At 40.2% G+C, this 19,805-nt stretch overlaps 1 protein-coding gene across 2 annotated transcripts in view; it reads right to left on the bottom strand.

Moving 5' to 3' along the window:
• The window catches only part of ADCY2 (adenylate cyclase 2), a 510,848-nt gene that overhangs the window by 151,807 nt on the left and 339,236 nt on the right, over positions 1-19,805 (bottom strand). For both annotated transcript variants that reach the window (XR_005210959.1, XM_037799254.1), the window contains exons 9-13: positions 18,949-19,081; positions 17,447-17,623; positions 12,858-12,901; positions 9,171-9,251; positions 2,711-2,780 (exon numbers count right to left, since the gene is read on the bottom strand). Coding sequence is in view for 1 of the 2 variants with exons in the window: in XM_037799254.1 (XP_037655182.1) it covers positions 2,711-2,780; positions 9,171-9,251; positions 12,858-12,901; positions 17,447-17,623; positions 18,949-19,081 (505 nt within the window). In the remaining variant the exon portion in view is untranslated. The remainder of the gene's footprint in view (positions 1-2,710; positions 2,781-9,170; positions 9,252-12,857; positions 12,902-17,446; positions 17,624-18,948; positions 19,082-19,805) is intronic.

Below are 19,805 nucleotides of genomic sequence, written 5' to 3'. Positions count from 1 at the left end.
AAGTAAGGGGAGAGAGGGCCCCTGACCAGAAAAACTAGTGAATGAATCCAGGGACAAACAGAACGTTCAGGTGTCCTAGTTCATCTGCAGATCTGATGCCTGCACATATCGGAGGAATTTTACTTTGTAATAGTATTGAAGAAATGTGAGATTATTTGTTCATGTTTAGGTCTTATCTTAACACTACTTAAGAGGTGATGAGTAAAGTGACAAGACAGAAAAGTCATTGGGCTTTGATCCAGGTACACAACCAACCCATTTGCTTGTGCAGGTTCTGGCAGGTGGACTCCTCTTTCCCCTTGTCCCACACAATCAGCAGGGCCCACAGGGCTTCTCATCCCATCCAGGAAAAACAGACCTGTGTGGCAGTCCACCTGGGAAGGTGCCTGCTTGGCCCAGGTGCACTTAGGAAAGGAGCCACCAGGCTGCAGCCATGAAGAAGATGATGATGATGATCTCTAGCACATGCAGCACTTGCCATGGGTGAGGCACTCCAGGTGCCTCTGTGTATCTATTATTCATTTAATCCTCTCCACAGCCCTGGGAGGCAGGAACTGCTATTGTCCCTAGTTTTTGATGAGAGAACTGCAGCCTAGAACGACTAGGTATCATTCTCAGGCAGAAGCAGTTACTACATCGTGAAAGCAGGACGTTCATGCTCCCAATCCCATGACTACACCACCTTGTAAAAGAGGATTTTATAACACAATAAAAGGAAATAGACTTTGTCATTGAAACTTCCTGGAAACGTTGACAAGTTGCATAAACTATATTTGCATAGCCTGTTTCCCAAGTTATGGGGAAACACGTTTCTTGGATGTTAGCCTGAGGAGGGCTCAATGATGGATCTCCAGCGTGTCCAGGGGTGTTTCTCTTCCCATACACCTTGTGGCCTACTGTGATGGAATTGTGTTCCCCCAAAACACATGCTTAGGTCCTAGCCCCCAGTCCTCTGAATGTGAACATATCTGTAAACATGAGCTTTGCAGATGCTATTAGTTAAGATGAAACCAAGCTACATTAGGGTGGCCTAATCCAACACAACTGGTGTCCCTGTAAGAGGAAATTGGGATGCGGCACGAGAAGCAGAGGAGAGTGATGGCCTTCTGTCAGGGGCAGGGCTTGGTTATGCCACTGTAAGCCAAATAACACCATGGAATGCTGGTCACTACCAGAAGCCAGAGCAGAGGTCTGGAATGGATCATCCCTTTAAGAGAGAGCCCTGCCCCGCGGACACCTTGATTTTGGACTTCCAGCCTCCAGAACCCTGAGACAGCAGGTTACTCTTGTTTAAGCCAACTGTCTGTGTAACTTTTTCATAGCAGGCCTGGCCAACTAAGACACTGCCTCTTACTCCTAAGGAGCAAACCAGAGAGAAGTTAACAAAATATGAGCTTGCACCTTTTGCTCTCTAAAATTTGCCTTAAAGGGGGCCTCTGTAAATATGTAGATGAGGGAAATGGTACGATGATCACCTTCTGGCTTACAGGATTTTTTTTTTTTTTTTTTTTTTTTTGTGAATTTTGTGACTTGATAGGAGAATTTGCATGCTGATGAAGTACTATTAGCATAATCACTGAGAAGTGATTACGTTCTTTGCATTTAATTACATCCTTATCAGAGCTTTGTGCAGAGATTTGAATTGGAATTGGCAATAAGGCATCAAAGCAGGAAAAGGGACTTCTACTGGGAAGGAAAGCATGTGATATTTAAACAACTAGCCATTAACATTTGCTAAACTTATTCAAGGATGAGGTGGTCAATAGTGATAAATTATATCAAATATCAGTTTGGTAAACCATCTGTAGTCAAAGTCCTTTACTTAGAAATAGACAATCTTCTTGCCCACTAACAAAAGAAAGTTTATTCCAATGCTGATGAATTTTGCAAGGAATTTTGATATTTTATATTTCCATTCAATATCCTAAGACAATAAACTGAGTTGTCTCAAGAGAATTTTAATATCAGTGCAGTGGCACATAAGCCTGCATTATATGGTTGGATGTGGAAATTACCTCTAACTCTTGTTTATTTTCTAGATCAACTCAAAACAAAGGCAAATGAAATAAAGTTGTTCCAGAAGAAAGGATGTCCTTTCTGCCATAGTTACTTAATTCATTTTAGCAAAATCATGCTAAGCCTGATAGGTAAAAACTGAATATCTGCTTATTTATTTTTGCCCTGAAATAGTTCTTACTTTAGGAGTCATATTATATCAAATATGAAAGTTTCAATATCCGATACAACCTTAAAAATTTGGGTTTTCTAGTTTTCCTGAATTGGTGCTGTATACGAATCTCATATTTTTGTCAAAAAGTTACAGAAATCTCTGTAAAAACTCTGTACATTTATCAGGAAGGATTCTGTCTTCTTTTAAAACAGTTTCTAAGAAAATTCTGCTTTGAGAAAGCCAATATCAGCTCCTGGTCTTTTCCCTTAACCCCGAATCTCAAACATGTAGGAGCCATCATTTATACAGGAAAGTTGAGTACACTGGCTGGCTAAGGATAGAAACTGGCTAACACGAAATTTTATAAAGCAATATATGCATTGAAGAATCACACAAAAAGTCAGAGTTCTTGTACAATTAGAGGAAGTTTAAATGACATTTGTAAATACCATGAGCACAATCTCATGAAGGAGTTTTTTACTAACATTTCAGAAAACAAAACAAAACAAAACAATTGATTTTGAAGAAAAAATAGCTTACTTCTTTTTCTAGTATTTTATTATAGAAAAGCAGTGAGATTCTCTGGATGTCTTCAGACTTGAGCCATTGCCTGGAAATAAAAAGTACAGGCACATCATGAAACAAAACCTCCAACCAAACATCTGGAATTACTTTTTAAATGAATTGTCTTCTTCTATCTTTATTATAAGCCTTCTGAAATCAAATATTTCTAAAAAATGTTAATGCCAAATAACTGGATGTAGAATCTAAGGACTGTTAACAGCATCTGCAAATAGAATATTTGTAATCATCCACTGCCCTCTTTGGTAAAGTCTGTATTACACACCATCTATTATGTCAAATTTAAACTCATGTTCTCCAAATTAAATAACTAGGGAGATAACTGGTCAAAAAGATCCAAGTACATCAATTAATTTATTTCCTGAATTTTTACTGAAATCACATGGGATTTCCATATCCTGAAGGACTTGGTTCACGGAGAAGCACCATTTTTCTTAGCTTATAGAAAGCAACCCATCACAGAACAGCAAAACTGTTAGAAGGTCTTTAAGTTCTGCATTCTTGCTTCTTTTACACTTAGTGAAAAATACTCACATTACCATTTTTTTCCATTTATACAAAGTAAATATAGTGTTTGAATACAGCTTTCAAAAAAATTGATAAAAAAACTAAAATATCAAGCAATCAGTTCAGACCCCGAACATAATATGTTGATGCAACAAATGTGGACATGCATAAATACATGCATCTCTCTCAGATGTTGAAAAATAAATAAAAATAAATAAAAATTTTATGGAAATATGCATTCCTACACATTGATAGACTTTTAGAAATCTGTTTTACAAAAGTGGTTGTAAGTAGAGAATGAGCTTAAGGACAAAACATTTTCACTAGCATATTCTACAAAATTGTAAGCTAAACAGTGGCAGTAAGCAGCTGACCAAACATTCACACAACCCCTGATACAATCACACGTTTGGCAATAAGATAAACATACACTTTATGAAATATGGTGACAGAAATAGAAAGATACACATTTTTATATTCATGAGTTCAGGAATGTAAGAAGAAATCCAAATCTATGCACCAAGAAAAATGTCTAGAACATATTACTGAATGATTTGGATCATAAGTCATGGGGGAATTTATATTTCTATTTTACTAATTTTTCTTTAATACTTTAAAAATAAAAAAAAATAACAATCTCCAATACATTTATCTATGTATATGCAAGTATATATGTACATCTATGTGTATATATATGTAGGCCTATGTCTACAAGTACATCTGCATCTATATCTACATCCTATATCCATACAGGCAGACGTCAGAGATATTGCATGTTCAGGTCCAGACCACTGCAATAAAGCAAATTTTGCAATAAAGCAAGTCACAAAAAATTCTTGGTTTCCCAGCACATACAAAAGCTATGTTTATACTATACTGTAATACATGCAATAGCATTATGTCTAAAAAATGCACATATCTTAATTAAAATATGATACAGAGATGTAAAATGAGCACATGCTGTTGGAAAAATGGCACCAATAGACTTGCTCAACGCAGTGTTGCCACAAACCTTGTTTGTAAAAAGCACATCTGCAAAGAGCAATAAAGCGAAGTACAATAAAACAAGGTATGCCTGTGTCTATATCCATATCTAGCTCTACTTATACCTCTGCCTATACCATCTTTATCTATATATTCAGATAATTTATATTAGTGTATTATGTTCAACGTATATTTCCAAAAAATTTCATACTTGTTGAAACAATTGTTAATTTATGTGACTTTCTTAATATAACACTTGTTTAATCCACTGGTGACATTTCTGTGGATTTCATCTGAGATAAATTTAGGAGATAAAGGGGAAGGCCTTTGAGGAGAAAGGAAAAAAAGGTCAAGTGGAGATTTCACCCAGCATCGGCAAGTACGGCCACCTCGGATTTCAGAGCACGGCTTCTAAGTGTGGGATGATGTTTAAAATGATGGACCACAACACATCAATCACCTAGGTTAAACCAGGAGACCCACAAGCTTAAGGAAATGTGCAGGTCCACCTGGAAAGCCCTGACACCGGGGAACTCTCCAGAGTCCCCACCACGCACTGCACACACTCGAGGATTAGCTCACATACCCCAGACAACCAAACCAGGGGCAGTGTACTCCCAACTCTGGCAGAGAAGTCAATCCTGGATTCCAAGATGACTGCCATTAAAAGCAACAACAAAAGTATTTTCTTGATTCAAGGTTGTAAGCTTTAGGTCTCAGGAAAATAAACTTTTGCTATTTCTAATTGCTGTTCAAGCTATAGAAAGATGATATTGTTCTGTTTTATAAGACTAGCTGGAGGAATCAAAGGTTGTTTAATATTAAAAGGGCTAAAAAATAAAATTTAAAATAAAGCTTAACCATGCTCACTTTTAGAACTGTGTACTTATTACTGGATATTGAAAGATGTATAATGTATGCAGGTAACTTATTAAAAAATGTTTTTTTCCTTACTGAGAAAGGAAAATCTAATTTTAAAATGTTCCTGGATAATATAAGCTTGGAAATGAGAGTGAAATTTATCAAGTGGATATAAAATTAGCTCCCCATTTATTGGCGGTGCCCAGCCTTCCTGGATCTAGGTTTGAGTTACCTGTCTGTCCTTCAGGTGGAAGGGAAGTACCCAGAACTGGGCTTCAGGGTCCCCACTGCCAAGCACCGTGCTTTATAAGCCATGAGAGCCTGAATTCCAAGCCTTCTTTCGTCCACAGCAAGTCGGGTTTGCCTGTGGCTTCTTCATTGCTGAAATAACTGATGGACCTCATTCTTCTCACCTTGTCTCAGAATTAAGGCGTTCATGTGCAGTCCATAGACTTAACCCATTTCCATGAATTCTCTCAAGTGGCTTCAGTTTGGAGAAAATTCAGAAATTTATGAATATGATTTTGAATGGGAAAGAGCTGTGTGGACTGGTAAGGGTTTTCGCTTTTCGCTTTGAATTTGTACTACCTTGAGGGAGAGAGAGGAAGAAGGAGAGAGCAAGCGAGCCTGTGTGTGTGCATTATTCATGGTCTCATGACATTTCTTCTGGCCCAAATGACCCACGACATGAAGGCGGGCCAGCCCCCGCCCCCTTGGGCCACAGAACAGGTGGTTCCTTATTAATTTACGCGGCGCTGTCTTCACCAGGTTCAGACCCAGGGGAGGAAATTCTAAACAGAAGACTCTTGACTCAAGGTGAGGAGCAGATGTGCACCCGCGTTCTCAGCTGGAATTATTCTGGAAGGTAAGACCACGGCTGCTCACGGCAAAGGGGACACCACGATGGGGAGAAGGCCTCTTCCTGACTGCACCACAGGTCCAAGGCCTGGCTGACCTGCGGCATTTGGGAGAGGCGGCCCCGGCTCCGGGCTTGAGACGAAGGTTAGATTTCAGTGTGGAGGGTCCCGTCTTCCTTCTGAGACACCTCTTTTCTGTCATCCCCTTGCTCACTAACTACCATACACTCATGCATATTTAAACTTTGGGGTCACACCTCCGTCATTAATTCACTAGCTACTTTCTTCCTTTACAAAACAGCCAGCGTTTTCCCTATCACCTTTTCACATTACCTCGCTCCTACCCTGTGTGTGTTTGTATATAACAAATTTAGGAGCACCTGAGGCAGGCAATCCCATTCTGAATATGTCCTATACAGCACACTCCTGTATTGAGAGAAAAACGTTGCTGGGATGAAGCTGGGGGTGGGCAGCCTGGGCACCTCCACCCAGGACGCCTCCCCTCTCCCCTCGGTGGCTCTCCAGAGAGGCGCTTTCTGCTAAGCCTCTGGGTGCTGAGCCGGCTTCACCCCCACCGCACCCCACCCAACCAGACTGGGACCAGGTCAGAATCTCCGAGCCTCTGCCCCGGGCTTTGGCCCTTCTGTGGGGGTTCTTGTGAAGGTTGACCTGCGTCGCATCCCACGCTGTCCGAAGCATCCTCCACAGACGCCAGAATGGATCTGGTCACACATTCGTTGCTTAGGACCCTTCTTCCAACACACTTCAGGCTGACGTCCACACTGCTTCACGGAGAAGATGCCCCTTCCCCAGGGAGATGCCCGTGGGGGACCCTCTGCCCACTGTGTGGGAACCCACAAGCACACCTCTGTGTCTGGGCCATGCTGCTGGCCCGTCAGCCTTCTCTGTTCTTTCTAACTTTTATTTCCTCTAACATTTAGCTCAGGGGTAACGTTGTCCAGGAAGCTCACGATTCTGCAGTCCAACTCAGGTGGCGTCCTCTGGGCTGCGATTATCATCTCTACAGAGTCCCATCCTAGCACAGGCATGAGATGCTTTGTCTTTCCCCTTACTTGGCCTGTTAGGTCTTTGAGTGGAGAAGAGACACCTGTGTCTTCTTGGGGTGCCCAGTGCTAGCAAACACCGGGCACTCACTCGGCATTTAATAAATGCGTGTTAAATGGAGACATGAATGACTACATGAAAATCTGCATACAAATAACTGTTTTATGTCACCAGCAGGAAACAACTGAATGGTACATCAAGCCTGAGTCCCTGTCGAATCCTCAAGTGGAAATTCAAAGAGCTCAGCAAAACAACAGGGAAAAGAACGAGAGGAGGTAATGAGTAGAGCATAACAAAAACGTGACTGAAGCTACCGAAAAATATATGCATAAAAGGGTCCCTTTCAAAAACTTACCTTTTGTTTTTTAAGTATTGCATGGCATTTACTCCTATTTGATTTCTGAAATAGTCTGGGTAATTACGACATAAGCAGTTACACCACTGTTAAACATTAGTTTAGAATGAAATCACAGTAAAACACAAAGGTGTCAACTAAACATGTATTTGAATATTCAATGATACAAAGAAAAAACAGCAATTCAAATGCAACCTTGGCAAAGATAAAGCAAAGCCAATGATTGCACTTTGTAATGATTCCTTTGTTAAGGATGTTCTAGAAGGTAGATGGAAAAGTGATTTAAAAGGTAGGTATCCTGCACAAAGACACGCTGAGGCTGATCGGATAGGTTCTTCTACTTATTATTAGAAGAACTTTGTCCAGAACAAAAAATTTTCCCTCTTCCTTCAGGTGTTGCATTTTATTCTCGTGGGTCATGGAAAATTTGCTGCTATTTCTCTGGCTGCATGAACATATCATTTCCCCTCTATTAAATGAAGCTATGCTTTCCCTCAGGCATTAGCTGCTGCTTGATTCTAGGCATCGTTTCTCTCTGTGACGTGTCTAGATTTCAAGTGGAGCAGAGAAGAGGTTCTTTTCCCCCATGAAAAGCAGAGCATTTGTCAGGCACCTGTCGGTGTGCCCTGAGCTCTCGGTGACAGGTGGGACAGCTCTGTCCATTGAAGGCATCCACAGGGCCTCTAGGCAGGTGTTAATTCAACGTGCCAGCATACTGAATTGCAACTCCAGCCCAACCAAAATACTTTATAGACACATATGCACTTAAAAACACACACACACTTACAGACACACACTACATGTACACCCATAGACGGTCTCGTGTTAATTTTTCATAAGCTCTGCCAATTTTCTCAAATAAATACATAGAAGGAACAAACTAGAACAGGCACACATTTTGAAAATCTATATACTAATCGTGGCCCATTAACTTAATTTTGCAGGCAGAGAGTTTTTGGTAAAAATCATTTATACTTTCCATAAGTCAGCTTTCTTGATAAAAAACTAAACAGCTCAGTTTTCATAAGGATGGAACTTTTCGTTAAAATTCGACAAACATTTATTAAGTGCCTAATGCAAACCAGGCACCGTCATGAATTATCTCAGGAAAATTGGCTTCCTTCTGCTCTCCAGAGGTTCAGCTCTGATGTACATACTGCGAAGGCCAAGGCATGTAGACGTTCATCCCAGGTCCTGAAAGCCACCACCTTCTTTAATCCCCCTCCCCCATATCTTCTGAACTATTTAAAACGACAACCAAAATTCTTTGCTTCATAGGATGAAATCAGTTTTCCTCCTGCTTGCCCCCAGGAATTCAGACTCTAATGCTCAAAACCCCTTTCCAGGATTTAGAATGCAGTGTCTCCAAGTTCTTCTACTTCGCCGGGGAACAGAAGCATTTTGAATGAATGGTGTCACATAATACAATTTAAAAGTTTTCTATTATATGATCCCTACTGATCTTTTAAAAATATTACTTCCTGAGCACATCACGCTATGGTTTTTCCCTCTACATTAACATCTCATGTTTCTTATCAGCAACTTATTTGGAGGGCACATTTTCTACAAAGGAATTAAAAATGTTGAAGAAGATGAAATACTAGGAACAAAAGCTATTATTAAGGACAATGGAGGTGAAATGAATGAATTATCTCAGGAAATTGGCTTTGTCATAATAAGTATATTACAGAGATTCTGGTGAAATATTTTTGGACAATATGACTTTATTTCCAAATAATAGGGTTTGACTTATGAGATGAATGATAATATGAGATTAAAAACTACTCACTTTTGAGCATTGATTCCATCAATTGCTTGAATCATCCTTTCATTCAATTCTTCTTCAAATCTTTTCTTTTGTGACTTGGTTCTAAATGAAAATGGAAATATTGGAAATAATATTATTACTAAAATCAATATTAAGCTTGCTTCTGTGATTCTAAAACCTGGTTAATTCTGTTATTAGAGTAAAAAGTGAAAAAAGGAAACAACATTCTATGAACAACCTTTTCTCTATCAACATATAGCCACTCTGTGCATTGGGGAAATTGGCTAGAGACTTTGGTACAGCAAATATGCTACCTTATCATTCACTCAGAGTAAATTATACCAGGCCATAAAAAAGCAGCACTGTAAGATGTGTAGTTAGTGTTTGAGGACTTTCTCTTTTAAGGAGGCATCAGCCCTGGACTCGCTGGCTTTGGGATTTTACCTTCTAACAGACCAGACGGCCTTTGGAAATTTCCCTGCAAAGATTTGGTTTGGTTTGATTGACAAAATAGTCATTTTTTATTCATGTTTTCCTGGGTCAGTTTTCAAGAGCTTGCAGAACTAGTCTTATTTTTAGATACATCAAAGCTTAATTGTATGTATTTAAATGTTCCCCAGTCTTCAGAAGCACTCTTTTTGGAAAGTCCCACTTATATCTGAAGACCACTCAAAAAACAAACAAACAAACAAAAAAAGAGTTCCCTGACTTGCACTTGGACACAAATAACTGTCAGCTTCATAAATAAACTATACCAAAATGTTAAGAATTTCTCATGATAATTCGACAATTAGCAGGAGAAAACTGAAGAATGGGAGAAAATGGAAATAATACATATTTTTAAAAGTTAAATATCTATTGCAAAGATTCAAAGCACAGCATGGCTCTTGCCAGTTTGCCCGAACAATACCATGCTTAGAATCTGGTGCAAGCATTCTGAGTTAACTGTGGGACAAATGCTTTGCTGGTCTGTGTTCTGGTTTTAAATTACTAATCAGACAGGACTTCTAATCTGGAATAAAAATAATATTTTTCTGAGTCCAGAATCTCCTCTAGACATGGGAAACAGTAATACTATGCAGTGTCACATTTATCTGTAATTCAATCTCACAGAATTTTCACTGAGTGATGGGTGTTCCAAATTCATCATCCTAAATTTCTGGATTTGGGCTTTCAGGGCCTGACTTCTGTAAACGGACCAAAGGCAGGGTGGTGGGTTGAACTACCTACAACAAAAATGTCCTTAATCTTAATCTGCTTTCCTGTGGGTGTGAACCCATTGTAAATAGGATCTTTTCAAGTTGTTATTTTTCGTTAAGGTGTGGCAATGGAATCAGGGTAAGTTTTAATCCATATTGCTGGACGTCTTATAAGGAGAAGAAACCAGAAGCCAGAAGTCAGGAGAAAGCCAGAAACCAGAAGTCAGCAGAAACCACATGAGCAGACCGAAGGACAGCTCACCAGTGATGGGGGGCAGAGAGCAAGCCAAGGAGCCCCCAGGGTTGGAGCAAGCCAGCACTAAAACGCTACATACTCTAGGCAGAAAGTTTGGCCTCGCTGACACCTTGATTTTGGGCTTTTGGCCTCTGAAACAGTGAGCCAATACATGCTTGTCATTTAAGCCTGTAAGACAGACCATCTTGGTTCCAAAAACAGAATGATATTAAATGATGCAGGAATTATGAGGTTTTAGCATACCAAATTCCAGGCTGTCTGAAGAAGGCAAATGGTCGTTCTTCAGTATCATGCTCAGGGGTAAGACGGTACTTGTTAAATCTGCTCTGAGGATTAGCTTAGATAATGCCACATGGCGGTTGGCATAGTTACTGTGACACAGTCTTCAAGGACTAGGAGCTCTTACTGTGGATCTTTTGTATTTGGTAATTATCTGGACAACAGTCCTTAACATCTGCGCAGTTTGCCAGTCGCTGCAGCTGCAGCGTGTCACCTCTGCCACGGAGATGACAGGACACCCTGGGGCTAAGGAACCTCCCGCCGGAGCCCCTGATCTGCCCAGCAGGCCTTTGTCAGCCTTTCAGCTCTCGGATTTTCCTGCCCTTGCTTCCTATGGCTGTTACTTCTGAGGAGCCATGGAAAAGGTCCTACATTATCCCAGCTGCAACGTCCTGTGAGGCCAACTCGTGGGACAAGCTGGAGGCCCAGAGAGGTTTTATGACTTAGTCAACGTGACAATGTCAGGTGATGGGTCTGATTTACAAGCCAGGCTCTCTCCATGAGGCCATCAAAGATCAACAGCCACAGAGGAAAGTGGAATAAATAATAAAAGAGGCTGTTGTACAGCAGGTGGGACAGGAGAACCGTTAGAAAAGTGCAGGCTTTGGGAATCCTGTGCCTGGGCACAAATCCTGGCTTCCCTCCTGCCAGTGGGTTACTCTGGGCAGTTCTTGTAACCTCCATGCCTCGGTTTCCCCCCTTCTGGAATGATCATGGCAATAGCGTCTACTCAGAGCAACGCTGGAGGGATTAACTGCTAACTATTATCATTATCCTCCAGACAGTGCTCATCCCAGAAGACATTATGTGTGGGTTCCATGATGCATTTCCCGTTGTAACTAGTAAATTGACTCTTGAAGCAGAATTGTGGCAAGGGGGAGCTAGGTAACAGAAGAGGTATCAAATATCAAGAGAAAGGCATGCAGTTTCCATGGACAGTTCCTCCTAGATATGTCTTTTTTCAGTCTGAAAGTCACACCTCCTCAAGAGCCTATGGAGCCCATAATATCACTGAAATTAACTTAAGTTCTCTTTAATATGACATATGCCACTAAAAAAGTAATACCTCAATAGCCCCAAAATCCGCTTATGAAATAAGGACTAAAAGTGCTATATCTAACATTTCAAATTTTGTAGCAAATATAAATTAGAACACATTGCAATAGTTACCTAGAAGGATATTGGGATAATTTGCAGTATTCCACTTATTACGGCAGGTAGTGATTTAATCATGTTTATCTTTTTACTTGGATTCAATAAATTTTCTCCAAGAAAATATGTTGGATCTTGCATTTTTTCTTTGTTCCTGCAAAACTACTGATACTTGCAAATAAACTGATCTCCCTGTGGGCAAAGGAGGGCTGCCTTGAGCTTTGTTCCTTTCATTAATTATCCTAAAGTCTTCAATAAGAAATACCTTAATTCAAACCAATACTAAAGTAAAACTGTGAACCAAAAGATAAAGAAACGTGAAAAAGGAAAAGGATTGGTGCACATTAGTTTATGGTGGATGGTAGTGCAGCCATTTGTGGGACGCTTCTCTCCCTTTTTGAGCTTGTGATGGGGGTGAGGGGGTGGGTGGTGCAGGGAGGACTTCTTCTTACTCTAGAAAGCCTGGGACTTATTTTGCCTTTAACTCTAGGATTCAACATAAAAATGTAATTTTAAGCAGCATATTCATTTTAAGGCAGTTCAATTCTGCAGTACCTTGTAACATTAAGACTCATTTTAAGAAAAAAAATTTAAAGTTCCAAAGTTAAGCAGGTGCTGTTTTCTTTTTCCCTCTCTTAATTCTAATAACATGATGCAAATAGTCCTATATTTAGAAAATGAAAGCAATTTAATAGGGCTTTTCAGAAGCAGCTGCTATTTTAGAAGAATTAGCCTTCAAAATTACTATAATTGATGATAATTGCTCTAAGAAATAAAAAACAATAGACCTTTATAAATCAGATTGTGAAATATATACAATACCTTAAAGTGCGATTTTGAAAATTATGCTGACCCATTGGTACATCCTATTAAAAAAAAAAGTTATTAGTTGTCACAAACATCTTTCAAGACATTTGCAATGATAACAATGCATAATATATTTCTTCTTTTGTCATTAAAAATATCCTTTAGGTAACAAATAATTATCCACATAGAGATAAAAAGCTCAATCATAAATGCAAAAAGAGGCTAAAAACTCAGTTTATTTTAAGAATGTTGGTGAAATATATGAACTCTGGATGTTGGAGGCATCAGGATTATTGTCTGGGTTTTAAAAATTTGCATCCTGATATTTGCAGATATGATTTCCAACAATGATCTGCAGAGGACTAATATTAGAATTACTGCAGACAACTTATAATCATGTCTAAATGTAGTTTGGCATCAGACAACTACTCTAAAATGCTTTTTAAAAAAAACAAATAAACCACATGTCCCATAGCTAATCTTCATCACTGAACTGGGCTGTTAAGAAGTGGTACCTATTGGTTGAATTATATGAAATCATGAATCACTGGGAAAAAAGAAGAAACCAATATATGAGTGCTGACAGTTCCTGAAAGAGGCATAAGAAGAAGACACTGATCAGGGTTAAACTCAGTAACAGACTTTTAAAATAATAAGATCTACTTTTACACATTTGTGGTGAAAATGAAAATAAAAGTTGGAACAAAGTGGTTCCCAAGACACTCTGCTTGTTTGTTGGGTCTCCAAGGTTAGATTAGAAAATACATTTAGCCTAGGAAAACGTAAGGCATTTAAAAAAAATAACTGAACTCCAAGTTTTATCACCTAGTGTAAAATATTCTGTTATTCCCCAGCTCTGTCATATTGACTCAGGAAACAATGGAGATCTGCAAAGGGGAATTAGATGACAGTCACAGCTTTATGGTAATGACAGTTGCTTGACTCTGGCATGTATCTATAAGAAGACTATGGAATCTTTCTGAAAGTGAGTAAGAGACACATCTAAGTGTGAGTGGTTTGGGCTACCTGAGCTAACCAAAGCCTTTGGATTTTCCCAAGATATCCTATGTTGCTGCTAAGACTGTCCTTGGCTTATACTATGAATTGTGAGACCAGGTAGTTAAGAAAGTTGACTTTAAGAGGCCCTCTGGTTTTTATTAACAACTTCCTGAAGCTCGAAGCACTAGATAGTTCCACATGTATCTCGAGATACATATGTCAACACATAACATCAGATTAAAGTCAATCTGAAATCCCTCCTTCTGTCCCATGTTCAGATAAGAAGGGACAGCACTCTTAATTCTTAGGACACTAAAGCCTGATAAGAGATAAACAATCAACAACAACAAAAACACACCTGGAAAACTAAGGCCTTTCCTTCACAGATATACATAAGAAATAGCACAGAAAATCACGTTCAAATATTTATATGTGACCCTTATTTCTTAAGAAAACAAAAACAAAACAAAGAACTAACCAACGAATTGCAGGTGTAAAATAAATCTCAATGAGACATGTACTTATTAGCCATTAGGACTAGTAATAAATGCAGTCTTGGGGCAAAATTTTCCAGAGTATTTATTTTTCCTAAGAGTGAGAGAAGCATTGACTTTCATTGACAACTGGAATATAGTGGTAGGATGCTTTTTCTCTAACTGGCCTCTTATCATAGAAATGCCTCAGGCCTCCATCCTCGGATGTCTGTTCTCTACATGGTCTCATACAGTGCCACAGTCTCAAATATTATCCAGAATTCAATGGCTCACATCCACATCTCCAGTTTGGACCTCTCCTCTGAGCTCCAGACTTGCAATCCATCTGCCTACTTGTTGGCCACACTTAGATGTCTAAAAGGAATATTGATTTTAACATGTCCATAAGTAAACTCAATTTTTCCACCTTAAATAACCAACCTTACCTATAGTATTCATCATCTCAATTAATGGCACCACCATTTTTCCCCAGTTGTGCTGCCAAAAAAGTTTGGAGTCATTTTCCATCCTCACTTCAACACACTTCCACCCTATTGCCAAGTCCTATTTGCTCTGTTTCAAGTTAGATCCTGAATTTGCCTCTCTGGTTTCCTCTGCTACCATCCTAGCTTTAGAGGGCAACATTCTCACTTGGACCCCTGCCACAGCCTCCTAATTTGCCTGGCCCTTCCACTCTTGCCCCATTATTCCAAAGCATAAGCAATATCATGCCCTTCCCTTGCTTAAGACCCTCCATTACACTTAGAATGAAATGTAAGCCCTTTACCTTAGCCCACTTCAAGCCTGACAACTTCCTTCTCTGACGTTTTGCCTCTCTACTCATTGTTCACAATGCTGCAACCACAAGAGGCTTCTCTGTGTCCCCAGAAGACACCGAGCTCAGTATCACCTTAGGGCCCCTGAATTTATACTCCCAGATCTTCATGTGGCCACTTCCTCCCACAATTTCCACATCCTCTTTTCAGGCACTTCCCCAGCTTTCCTATCCACAATTAGCCACCCTTCTTGCTCTCAATGACAATGCTGCATTTCAACTCCATTGTATTTGTCAGCAGCACCCGAAATGATCTTGTCTGTCTTGTTTACTGATTGTCTGTTCATGCGTTCCCACTTACGGGCCTTCCCTTCCCCTTAGAATGCCAACTCTTCTAAGACTTACAGCTGTGTCCCTTGCTGACTGAGAGATCATGGTCTTCTTTCAGATCACATTTTCTTTTTAGTTTAAAAAAAAAAAGAAGGGAGATTGAGAAGAGGGATATAACTAAGTCTAAATAAGAATTCTGAGCCCCTAGGACTAGCTCTTGGTTGGGAGTATAATTCTAAGACGTAGGGCATAGTGCCAGTATGGGTTTTGCTGTGTGCTAGCTTGACCTTATCCTGGGGGTATCTAAGGCTAAACGGGCCTGTGACCCAAAGAGGAGGCTGGAAGGGGCCCTGGTGGGCTCAGAGCTCCTTTCTTACACTGTGCTGTGTGAAGTGTGCTACTAAACATCATTAAAAGCTTTGCCTTTCCAAAACCTCCAAGTCCTTCTGTGCCAGGACGGTCCCCAAAAGAGGGAGTTGATCAATATCACTTGATGTGGCTTTAGGTGCCCTGGATACACGGCTTTCTGCAGAGTAAACAGGAAGCCAGTCCTCTTGTGTTGACATAAGCCAATGAGGCAAATGACCCTAATTCCTAATGAAAACCTCATTGCTAGAAAGAATACCTCAGTTTCAATCATGACACAGTTGGAATCGTGGACTTGTTTTAGTGATATTTCAGAAGTTCAAAGAGGTTATAAGAAGTGATTCCTTCTGCAAGTCTATCTGTCCTGAAGCCTGAAGGCCCAAGGGACACTGTTACTCCTCGGGGGCCTGGTGAAGGCTGTGGTGCTTGACATTAGATGGTGGGGCACAGAGCATCTCTACAGCAGAGGTTCTCACAGTGTATTCCCTGGACCAGCAGCCCCTGCAAGGCACCTGGGGACTTGTTAGAAACAATTCCCAAGCCCCACCCAAGACCTACTGGATCAGAAATTCTGGAGTTGTTCCCAAAGATCTGTGTTTTAGCCAATGCTCCCTGTGATCCTGATGTGTGCTCAAGGCTAAGAACTGCTACTCTACAGACAAGACTGATGGCAGGGAAAGGTTAACAGTTTATTGCTCAAGTCTCAAGCAAGCAGTTTACCAACTTCTTGAGCTAATTCAAAATAGCTTCTTGAATAACATTGATCCTGCCTGCAGGAAAGGCTGCAGCTTACCGGGGTGTGGAGATAGAGGAGCCTGAAGAAATGGCTTCCATGAGAAAAGTTGTAATTAACTGAGGGCTGATGGAGGACACAGTGAAATGGTGGACCCAGTGCACTGCTGCATCTTATGTAAGGCATTGCCCATCGCATCATGGTAAAAGCCTTTTATAACTCAGTAACGGGAAAACCTCAGTTTCACTTTACAACCTGGTATGTTTCTTGTCATCAGCCAATAAGAGTCATGTAACATTACATTTAATTTTTTCCCTCAGCTGCATCCTTAATAGAGTTAATGTTATCATACACAGAATTTTACTCTGAGGTTTAAAATCCATCAATTTTACTGGGATTACTCTAAATGCTCAGCTGTATGTGCTTTTCCCTCCTCTTATGCTCTCTCTATTTTCTATCCCCATTTGAGCCATCTTTTCACATATGTTCTTACCGTAAGGAGCGTTAATGTTTTATTATATGTTGGAAGTGGGAATTATGTAAATAAGGAATATAGCAACCGAAGGGACATGGCTGCCAAACCAACCTGAACATTTGGGTAACAAAGACACTATCTTGATGCTACTCAAACTCCAAGGAAACCATGCCTTTGTTTTTTTGTTAAGGTGCTCCAAGCTTTCTACTTTATGATAGCCAATAAATAAATAAATAAATAAATAAAAATTAAAAAAAAAATAAAAAAATATGAAAAGGTCAACTGTATTCAGTTGCTACTTTCAGTGGTAACTTCACCACGTTGGGTTAAGAAGCTGTAATGCAAAGTCACCGGAGGTTACAATCCTTACAGCGCAGGCTGCTGCTCAGTCGTGCAGGAGGCAGAGAGCCTCTGGCTTGGGGGCCCAGCCCTCCGCAGTGCTAAGGGGCGTACCGTGGTGCTGATCTTGCCGTTCTCCGTGGTCATGCTGTCTCTGTGATGCAGGTGGGCGAAGGGCTTGGCCGCCCCCCAGGACTCCAAGTACCGGGTCATGCGGACGGAAGCGCGCATCTTGGCCCCGTCCAGGGTGTGCCGGGGCCGGAAGAGGTGCTGGGGACTCCGCCGTTCTCCCTTGGGGTGGGGAACAGTATTATCGAAGATGCACATCTTATCCTTCCTGGTTGTAGACTCTTGTTCACCCCCTCCCCAAGAAAGTTTCTGTGGCTAAATTTATGCCTCTAAAATCACTTCATTCAGTCTCTATGGCTTCTGCTCCATTTCTGCAGTATTTTGGGGGTACAAGCTGTGTGAGTTGAGGGATTTATCCAAATAGCAATACATAAGCTGGAATTAAAATTTAGGGAAAAGTAACAGTCATCTTAATGGGAAATTTATAAATTAAATTCTTAAAGAGATTATGCTGATCTGTTTGAACTTTTTCTTGGTGGATACATTTTCTGAAGTGATAGCTGTAGTGGAATTGGGGCTATTTTTCTAATACTGAACGGCCTCAAGGTATCCGTGTTTTTGTGTTCTTGGCTTCGACACCATGCTCTCTGTCTATATTTTTTGGTCCCTCCCCATTCCCCACCCAGCTGTTCTTTCTGCTTGTCCCACCTCTCTCTCCAGATCAATCCTCGAATTGATTGGAAATTTTATCTCCAAAGGTGAGACTCAGGGTCTCAGGGGAGCTACCACAAGTAAAAGTCCATACATTGATCTCTGGATGTTCTGATATTGGTTTTTGCCCACTCAGAGGTCTTTCTTGCTGCCATCTGCACCCCTTACCAGCTGTGTGATCTTGGGGAAGTTTCTTAACCCCTCTGAGCTTCAGATTCTTCATCTGTACATAGCAATAATATCTACTTGGCAGGAATTTGGGGAGAGTGAAAAGAGAGGAAGGCTGGAAGCTCCTTGCTCTGGCCTGGCCCTTTACTGTTAGGGTTAGTGGGAGAGTTATGACTACAGGCCATGGTCTTCCAGGTGATGGAGATTTTTATTTTATATGAGTTAGATATGTTCACACACCCATGCGCAAATGTATATGTGATATTTCTTTATCTTTTAACAATTTCTTCTTGAGTCTTTTCCTTATATTTTCATCCTATTTCATCTCATTAGATTTTTATCTTTGAGGGACTTGGCAGAATCTACCTTTTCCCTTTATTTGATGTTTTGACTGCTGGACATTCCAGGCTGTGCCCAACCACTGTGAGGCTTAAGCACACACAAGGACATCAACACCAGTGTCACACAGACAAGTGGCCAGGCCAACTAGTTCTTTACTAAATATCTGAATTCACGGTTATAAAACATCTTCTACAATTGAACCGCCATATGCATTTAATGTATTTTTAGAGGTAAGAGCTACACTTATCTAGAACGCTAATTTGTCCTCTCCCTTTGTACTCACAAAAATAATAGGCCAATTATAGACTCTTTACATCAGTACTGACCTTAGGGTTGATTACAAAATAGGTTTTCACCAAGTGCTGCTTTAAATATGAGTCCCTGACGTCACCATCTCCTTCTTCCACTTTATAAGCTCCATTCAGGTGCTCCAACGTGACCGAAGAAATGTGAACACGTCTGAAATTCCATTTTAATAACACCATCAAGATGTATATAAAGATAAATGTGAAGCAAGATTTTCTATAGATTTGTGATTTCAGAAATAACTTATTTTTCCATGAATGAAAGAACTGCTATTATATGTTCTTGGGAAAACTGACTGCAATTAAAGTTGATAGTCTATAAATCATTACCTTGGGAAGATGCTTTTAGAGGTCAGAAGCTACTAATATTTGGCCTTTCTTTGTGCTTGTAGGGACCTGCATCATTAATGTGAGTAAATACAACTCAGCCATGTGGAATATTTGTGTGTGACGGTGTTTTCTGAAACATGTGCCAAAGGTATTTTGGGAAGTGGGCTGAGCTATAGAAAGTATGGGTTTTCTTTCTAAACACTTGTTTTCATATTCCTCCAAGTAAGAGCATTTGCATCAAGATTCTCTCATCTGAAAATATGCCTTTTTAATCAATGATGGAAGGTACAATTTTCTCATTTAAAAAATACTGGTTTCAGAAGTCGCCAGTAACAGAGAAATCCCATTTCTGGACTGCATTACAAAATATCTTTAATTCGTAGGTCTCTATTCATCAATTTGCAGATAAATAAAAGTCTATAATTTAGGATTTGATTTTCACGGTCGTTGACCGTGGGTCATGGAGGTGGTGGAGCCAGGGATTGAGAGTTCATGCTTGACTGACCTAGGGGGTATGAGTGGTGTGATAGGAAGGGAGGGGATCAGAC

This window comes from Choloepus didactylus, chromosome 11 (assembly GCF_015220235.1).
Source record: "Choloepus didactylus isolate mChoDid1 chromosome 11, mChoDid1.pri, whole genome shotgun sequence".
Taxonomy (NCBI): Eukaryota; Metazoa; Chordata; class Mammalia; order Pilosa; family Megalonychidae; genus Choloepus; species Choloepus didactylus.
This window is presented reverse-complemented; position numbering and strand designations above follow the sequence as displayed.